The sequence below is a fragment of the Protomyctophum parallelum genome (assembly GCF_964188405.1).
Source record: "Protomyctophum parallelum genome assembly, chromosome: 11".
Classification (NCBI taxonomy): domain Eukaryota; kingdom Metazoa; phylum Chordata; class Actinopteri; order Myctophiformes; family Myctophidae; genus Protomyctophum; species Protomyctophum parallelum.
This window is the reverse complement of record NC_139707.1, coordinates 11,417,923-11,427,116: the sequence shown is the minus strand read 5'-3', so window position 1 is coordinate 11,427,116 and position 9,194 is coordinate 11,417,923. Positions and strand designations below refer to the sequence as shown.

Below are 9,194 nucleotides of genomic sequence, written 5' to 3'. Positions count from 1 at the left end.
GAAGGCATGGGGAGAGAGTATGTTTTGCACTCCGTCCGTCCGTCCGTGTGTGTGTGTGTGTGTGTGTGTGTGTGTGTGTGTGTGTGTGTGTGTGTGTGTGTGTGTCCGTCCGTTAGCAGCTAATCTCGGCCACCGTTAACCCGGTCCATGCCAACCTTCCAGAACGGCCTGTTATAGCGCCACCAGGAGGCCGCTTTGTGCAAAACAAGTTTTTGCACAGCACACCTACAGATTTTGTCCAAACATCACGCAAATTGGTACACAGTCTCTCTACAGCAGTGGTAACCAACCTTTTCAAGCCCAAGAGCCCATTTTATTCCCAATTGTAAGCCAAGATCTACCACTAAAACGTGTTAGAAAAAACACTTGTTACAAAAGCATGTTACAAAATCACCGACCTGGATTGATAAATATCAGTGGTCCATCCATTGTGTGACCTGATTAACAAGCAACGGTAGGCAGCCGAGTAAGTTAACAGCTTAGTAAATTAATAGTCTACCGTAGCTGTGTGTCAGATGTTCTGTCTGAAGCAGTCAAAGCCAAGGAGAATGTTACAATTTAATTCACAATCGAGCATCTTGCCCTGCATCGAATATCACATGATGGAACAGCAGGATAAAAACGGATAGTCTGTCTATCATCCATGCATCCATGAGCTAAGCGTCAAGCCCTGTCTAGGACCCACTTCCTTCAAAACTGTGGCTTTCTTGTTCAATAGTTAGAATCTTCAACTCTCACTGTGTCATGTTTTGACAGCGGCACTAAACATTTTGACAATTTGTCATAGTGATATTTATCCAGCCAGGTCGGTGATTACTATATCATTCATGCTGTGCAACACGCTAAGGATTGTTTTGATCGATAATAATCCGTCATGTGCGAGTGCCGAGTGCACTCTTTATTTGTGCGTGCAGCCGTGCAGTGTTAAAAGTTGGCGTTCGAACTTTACAAATAATAATATTCAACGTGTCGGGGACGCTATCATGCTGCGTTCACTCTGATGCTCTCATTGCTGTGTGTGCTGCCTGCCTGCGAGGGGAACAACAGACAGCACATGAGCACAGAGTGCTAAAAGGGGGAGGGCCGAGGGCGGTGCGGTGGAAGCAAGGGGAACAGATCTTCAAGCTGAAATGCATCGAGCCTCTATACGTTGTTAGCTTGTAGATCTGCTCTTTTTTTGCGAACGACATTCTGCTGTGTATTGCTGCCCGTCACTTCGGGATCGACTTGAAAGGTTCCCGCGAGCTACTGGTAGCTCGCGAGCCCCTGGTTGGTTACCCCTGCTCTACAGCCATTCAACCAAACCGGTCTTTCAGATTTCTCACACTCCATCCTGATTGGTTAAGATTGGCTTCCAAAGTTCACAGGAGTGCTCAGTTTCAAACAAAATGCTGCAAATCATGAACACATCGCGTGATTTCTGTGAAATTGTGCACCCACATTCCCACTAGGCCGAGGACAAAATGCCACATGAACAATTTCAACTCAACCTCAAGGTGGCGCTATAACTGCCCGAAAAGTGTTTTTACCTCTAACTGCACGGATCTGTGGATAACCTGGTGGAGACCTGTGCCCAGAAGGGCACTTTTTCTAGTTTCTAATGATAATATCATATGATATGATATGATATGATATAGTACTTTATTGTCAGTTCACACTGAAATTTGTCTTGCGACACAGCAGCCAAGTATGCAGAAACACATATACAAAACACAAATAACAAGACAATTTACATACATAGAGACATGAGCAATATCCACCGCTTAGATTATCCTGTGGCTACTACATCTCCTGATTAAGCCTCAAGGTCGACTGGTAGACAAAGGACCTCTTTAGTCTGACCTTATTGTATGCTGGTACACCATATCTCCTTCCTGAAGGTAGCAACCTATATTCTCCATACAACACATGCTTAGTATTAGAGGTGATATTCCTTGCTAACCTTACCGCTGAGGTCGCCAATGGCGCCTATTTTAAACACATTCAGTGCTGGGATTTACTTAGAGTGCCAGAAGATATGAGGGATTTTACTCTGAAAATCCCCCGCCTTCCGTTCCCCCCAAAAACCGGGAGCCCGGCAGGAGCCATAATGTTGCTTGCCTCGCGATGATTACACTATAGTCTCTCTAGAAGCATTAATATTCTAACCGAGAGGCATGTTGAAGTCAGAAATTAGTATGTGCCCACCTGGTCAAAACCATGGAGAGCTCCCTAGATTAGGAGATACGGGCCATTCTTTCTGAGCCGTAAACAAGGAAGTGAACGGCAGCGCCATGTGGAATTTTAATTTTTTGTTTGATATCAATAAAAAATCACTATGACGTATGTGTACACGTCCACTGGATCCAACGGTTTGATTAGATATTACTTTTGTACACGTCCTACGGTCTGAATGTGTTATAAATTGATTACGGTTCACAACTGTGTTTAAGCAAAAATGGATCTCCTCTCCTCTCCTCTCCTCTCCTCTCCTCTCCTCTCCTCTCCTCTCCTCTCCTCTCCTCTCCTCTCCTCTCCTCTCCTCTCCTCTCCTCTCCTCTCCTCTCCTCCAGGTATCGTTCCTGGGTCTGGAGGAGACCGTGGACACTGATCCGTGTAAGTTGGTGTTGTCGTGCCGCGGCTCGTCGGACCGCTTCACGCTGCAGGCCGCCAACGTGGACGTGAAGCAGGTGTGGGTCCGACACGTACGGGAGGTCCTGGACGCGCAGAGCAACTTCCTGTCTGGTGAGACACGACCACACATTCACGTTTCACCAAACATTTTGCCGACAACCATAAAGGAACGTGCTTGCACACCACTTCCCGTAAATTAAGTCAAATGCAAGATGTTTAACCATAACCAATAGAGCGCCAAAGTCCTGACGCCACTCGCTCATCCCCTGGTTCTGCCTGGTTCACAGAAGTAATTTCTCTATGGAGAATAACATGGGGTCATCTTATGAATCGTTTCATGTAGCCTAAGCGGCATTGTGTTCCAAAAATAAACAAGCTGTCTCGGCGTTATTGGCAGGGAGGTGTCTCTGTATCGTCTGTTTCTAGTGAAAATCTAACTAATTCAGTAGCAGTAGCAATAGTGTTTTCTCTCAGTCAGTTGATTCTTCATAATTCATAATCGGCACAGTTCTTCTATGAGGCGATCTAAAATCCCCCTATGGGGATTACAATGCAAATAAAAAGTACACGCCCTCTACCGATATTGACATCGGACTTCGGTGCTCTATAGCAGAAACCGCCGGTGTTTGTTGCTGCTGGGGGAAAACCGGAAATAAAACATGAATGTTGATGTCTTTACAAGTACAGTAATAATACAAGTGTGTGTGTGTGTGTGTGTGTGTGTGTGTGTGTGTGTGTGTGTGTGTGTGTGTGTGCGTGTGTGTGTGCGTGTGTGTGCGCATGTGTGTGCTCCAGCCCTGCAGTCTCCTATCGAGTATCAAAAGGCGGAGAAAAAAGGGGGAGGCGCCTCCCCCCCTCACAGCCGCCCCCCCTCGATACTGGGCCCCCCTGGGGGGACCACGGCCAACGGAGGACTGTCGTGTTTGGAGAAGGTGAGTCGTCTCCATAGCAACCTAGCATCATTCATACGGTTGTATACGTCTCCATAGCAACCTAGCATCATTCATACGGTTGTATACGTCTCCATAGCAACCTAGCATCATTCATACGGTTGTATACGTCTCCATAGCAACCTAGCATCATTCATACGGTTGTATACGTCTCCATAGCAACCTAGCATCATTCATACGGTTGTATACGTCTCCATAGCAACCTAGCATCATTCATACGGTTGTATACGTCTCCATAGCAACCTAGCATCATTCATACGGTTGTATACGTCTCCATAGCAACCTAGCATCATTCATACGGTTGTATACGTCTCCATAGCAACCTAGCATCATTCATACGGTTGTATACGTCTCCATAGCAACCTAGCATCATTCATACGGTTGTATACGTCTCCATAGCAACCTAGCATCATTCATACGGTTGTATACGTCTCTATTAGTGTTGTCACGATACTGGATTTTCAACTTCGATACGATATTTGGAAAAGTATTGATATTTCTATACAATTTTCGATACCACGCAACCACGGCGATTTCTGAGGGTTTAACATTTATTCTGGGTGCCTGCCATGCAATGGCAGAAACACAGGTTGAAATCTGCAACACATACTTAATAATAATAATCGTAATATATGTTCCGAAACTTTGACCTCTATGGCCGGCCGCACGATTTACCAAAGCCCCGCAATATATACATCAAAACGTGCGGCTCGGCCGGGAATGGTGTGCTGGTGCTTTTCTTTCCGATTCACGTTACCGTGCCCACATAATTCGCAATAAACTACTCGAAAAATCCTCATTCAAAGTCAATGGGGAAACGCGGGAAAAAACAGAAAACGACACGTTACTTCGGAGCCACATTGCTCTGGCATACTGTTACGTAGAAACACGATTTAAACGTCAAACAGCATACGAGGCCATCGACTTTGTCGTGGTTCAGACGGAATTCGAATACGTTGCACGGTTTGTCCTCTTTCACCCAATGTCACAACCACAGCCCAGATACATACGGTACGTGAACTACAGCCCTGAAAGCGACAGGTGTACCATCATAATGTGTCATAAAACTTAATGTTAACTGCCTGAATGAGTCAGCAATTTTTTCATCACAAACATAATTTCTTAACTCGCTCTTATAACCACGTTTTTTATCGTACCAATATCACGATCGCACACGGCGTACCTTAATGTCTCGGGTCACTCACGGCGAAAACAAAAATAGTATAGACGTTTACTTTTTGCGATAGAGCAATTTGTTCCGACATACATTCTTACATTGAGACACATAGTCAGTGTGCTTTTAACTTTCAATAGTGGTTGCATTTGCATAGAGTAGCCCAGGTGAAAATGATACTTTGTTAATGATTCATGGTCAAGTTGACCACCTCTCACACATGCTCGCACATGAACGGAACGGTTCGGACAGAATCTGAGAACTCGGCAAAGAGTTAGGAATCACCCAGCAGTCAGTTGGCAAGGATGTTCAATTTTTAAGAGCTGGCGTTGTGGAAAGGTCTTGGTTTAATATTTGTTTAATTAATGTCCTTGATTTTCTCTATAGGGAACTATTCCTATGCATGGTGAGATGGAAGAATATTGTGTTACAGAATCGCTGTCCTCTCTGGAGCTCCAAGATTAAACTGATCTAAGTTTGTCCTTCAGTGGTTTGAGGATGGAAGAATCCGCCTCTCTGCCTCGTTCTCACAGCTTACCTTCACTGATCCAAATCCCATGTTTAGAGAACAAGACAGGTTTCAGAGAAAAACGCTCCCACAGTGTAAATGATGTTACACTACTGGACAAAACGCAGACATTCACACCTGATATCATTGTTGTGGAAAACAAGGAAAGCTACAGGTTCCACTGCACCCACGCAGGACTGTTCCGATGCAGTGTGACCGGCATGGGGTTTAAGATGGAGAAAGATGGAGAGGTGACTTACAAGACAGTCCCCTGGGGCCGGGGGCTTCTATCCCAGCTGAGTAAGAAGCCTGCGGGACCACTGTTTGACATCAAAGCTTCTCAGGGGTCTGTGTGTCAGCTACACATTCCACTCTGTGAGATCCTCTCCACGGGTGGAGGCAAGTCCTTGTCTGTTGTCCATGTGGTGGATGATGATGGCTTTGAGCTGATCAAACCCTGTGTGATCACAGAAACTCATGTTATCATAGATGTAACTGGGTTGTCTTTATTTGGTATCATCATGGAGATGCTGTATGGGCCCAGTCCTGTCCTGGTATTGCTGCCAGTGTTTTATAAACCACCGTTTGACGATGATCATCCCAGTTCAACTCTGAAAGTGTTGCTGCTGCCAGAACGTCGTGCTGGACGAAGTGAAGAACAAAAGGAGGGAGCTAGTTGGAGAAGAGATTTACATTGAAAAGCCTCCCTGTAAACTAGTCCCAAATCAAGAATATACACTATCCACTTCACCTGAAGATGATTCCATTATAATTGAACCAGTTAGAGCCGTATTTGAAGTTGACGAATATTCCTATCACAATTACGTCCCGACATTTGTCATTTATTTAGAGCGACGTTTAAGCCACGTTAGGCTGCTTCTAAGCAGCAGTAACACCTCCAAATGTGCATGGGAAGGTTATGTAAACCTTTCAACCTTTCAACATGTTCAGCACACACCAAGTCATGCAGCGACAGACAAACTGCTGTCTGTGCGCAGCAGTTTCATCAACAGCATGTCACATCCCATTCTCAACCAGATCCTAGACAAACTGTTTGAGAAGGGGGTGATAATCAAAGAAGAGTATGATGAAGCCTGTGCGAAGAAAGTGATCCATGAAAAGGCACGTCTTGTCATAGACACAGTGAGGAGCAAAGGAACCCCTGCAAGTTTAAAACTGATATTCATTCTACGAGAAACCGACCCATTCCTCTCCGAGGATCTTGGGTTGATGTGAAACTAAATGAGCAATGGCAGGTGCAGTGCCTTGCTCAAGAGCACATCTCCAGGGAGGGTGCCTAATACTGCCTATCCTACCAGGACCTTTTATACCGCTTGTTTTCTATCCTACCAGGACCTTTTATACCGCTGTTTTTCTATCCTACCAGGACCTAAACTGTATAGTTAGTACTGCTGGTTTATAAATAATACATCCTTCGTAATACATTTGTTGGTTGTCTGATGCACATTTAATCATATTCATTATATCTTCATAAAACGTGCTATGGAAATAACCCAGAATGTTATTGCGTTGTAGCATTTTATTCAGATATTGGTAGCATTCAAGGATGTAACAACCTGTATAGAGATTTAAGGTGTGGTGCTGTTGTCTTGCAGTTGCCATCCAGGCTTTACATTTCAAAGTGTACCACATCCTCTCCACAGCTAAATTACTTCTGAATTGGGACGTTCTAGGCCCGTGGAGGAAATTGCATATTTTCATATTTTCTTCTAAATGTGAATTAGCAAAGTCCTTTTAAATCCAAGCCAAATTAATTAAATTAACAGTTTCCGTGCTTTGAATGGATTACTCCAGGTTAATGTCGCTGCCATATCGGACATACGCGAGTTTTGTTTTATGTGTTTAATCCGCCGTAATGTAAACAAAAAAAAGAAAATTCTTCTTCGCCGCGGAGAAAGAGAGTAGGCGCATCTGTTGTGATAAAAAAACCGGAAATCGTCACATGCTGTGGGCTGCTAGGGCTTCTGGGAAATTGAGGCCAATGCAAATGAATGGGGTACAACGCCTCATGGAGACGAGTCTTGTGTGCGTCTTCCGGGTGCACCAAGATGGTGGATGGTACGATTGGATCACAACAAACCGAGGGACCTTTTTTCGCTGGATTTTCGCGGATTAAAAGCCCAAATAATTCAGCGTATGCTCTAAAGGTAATACAACAATCTCGGCAGTGAAGGGGGGTTGATTAAAAGTCCGATAAATCGTTTTCCGCAGTCAAACTGTTAACTAGCCAAATATTCTTAAAAGGTACAGTATGAGCACTACTTGAAATGTATTCAATCGGGTGAAATTCACAGTGTCATCAAATGGTGGTCCGTGGCTCAAATGCTGCACAGACTTGGCGAGCTGCAGGCACCCAGTAAAATTTATTGAAATTTTGTTTCTAGTTGTATAACGCATTTTCCGTTTGACAATCGTTTTTTTCTTATTTTTTTCCCCCCGAACGTCATCGCAGTGGACAAACGGAACATGGCTGGCTCTGCATGGGCTGAATAAATAGATTTACTTGTGGCAGTGAAAGAGTTCATGACTCTGTTGTATGAGGCGCTACGGTCTGTCTGTGACCAAAGTGGTCAAACACTTTATAGATCTACAAAACATCTGGGGCTGCTGTGGCTCAGGAGGTAGAGCAGGTCGTCCAATGATCCCTGGGTCGGTGGTTCGAATCCCGGCTCCTCCTGTCCACATGTTGAAGTGTCCTTGGGCAAGACACTGAACCCTACATTGCCTCAAATGAGTCGGTCGGTGTGAGCTCGCCACCGTCGGTGTGTGAATATGGGAAGTGAGGACGCCACCGTCGACTGTTTGCCGCTTCACCTCGAATCTGTGTATAGCGAAGAGAGAATCTAGATCTACAAAACATCTGTGTAGAAACTTTCTTCCTCCTCCTCCTCCTCCTCTGTGTTCCTGCTCACCTGCTCCTCCTGCAGGCTGCTGTCTGTAACTACAGGTCCGTTTTCTACCAAATTCCAATACCCATTTCAGCAGGTCACCAATTTTGCCGTAACACAGCCATGCTGGAATGTGAGTGGAGCGAGTGGCCCAAATGTTGGATATTGGAATTTGGCTATAGACACACCTTAACCTCCTCCTCTCCTCTCCTCTCCTCTCCTCTCCTCTCCTCTCCTCTCCTCTCCTCTCCTCTCCTCTCCTCTCCTCTCCTCTCCTCTCCTCTCCTCTCCTCTCCTCTCCTCTCCTCTCCTCTCCTCTCCTCTCCTCTCCTCTCCTCTCCTCTCCTCTCCTCTCCTCCCCAGCAGGAGGACAGTGGGGGGGGCGTGTCGGGGGGCGTGTCTTCGGGCTGTAACGGCGTCTCGTCCAGCATGGAGGTGTGTCGGGACTACTCGGCCCTGAAGGAGAACGAGATCAGCGTCCAATCGGGCGAGGCGGTGCAGGTGCTGGCGACGAATCAGCAGAACATGTACCTGGTGTACCGGCCGGCCCACAGCCAATCGCCGGCCGCCGAGGGCTGGGTGCCGGGACACGTGCTGGCCCCGCCCACAAAGACCATAAAAGACTCAGCCTCCGCTTCCTCCTTCCTGGCGGTGGCCAATGCGGCGACGGCCGACGCCCACAACATCAAGTAAGTCCCGCCCCCAAGTCCCCCCCCCAAAACCCCCACAATCCCCCAGATGCACTTCCTGTTTTTTGTGGGTTTTTTTTCTCTGAAACCGAACACTCTGATTGGACGGCATGCAGAGCCTGTGGCTTTTTTCCCTTTTTTTCTGTGTGACCACACCCCCTAACTCATTTTGGAGTTCACAGAAACTTTTTTTTTTTTTTTTTGGCTTTTTTGTGTGGTTTCTTTTTTACCCGTTAACACCTCTCTCTCTCTCTCTGGTCGGTTAAAGCAGTGGTTTTCAACCATTCTCAACGTCCATTATTTATTCAGCATTAGAGCCACCATTTGATGACATTTAGCCTAAGAATATTT

The 9,194-nt window shown here is 45.9% G+C and overlaps 1 protein-coding gene across 1 annotated transcript in view; it reads left to right on the top strand.

The window, feature by feature from the left end:
• Window positions 1-8,905, top strand: part of LOC310866758 (kalirin-like) — a 74,113-nt gene extending 65,208 nt beyond the window's left edge. Inside the window, 3 exon segments of the mRNA XM_083776482.1 lie at window positions 2,553-2,724; window positions 3,409-3,545; window positions 8,518-8,905. Coding sequence (XP_083632608.1) covers window positions 2,553-2,724; window positions 3,409-3,545; window positions 8,518-8,847 — 639 coding nt within the window. The 3' untranslated portion in view covers window positions 8,848-8,905.
• The last annotated feature ends 289 nt before the right edge of the window (window positions 8,906-9,194 follow it).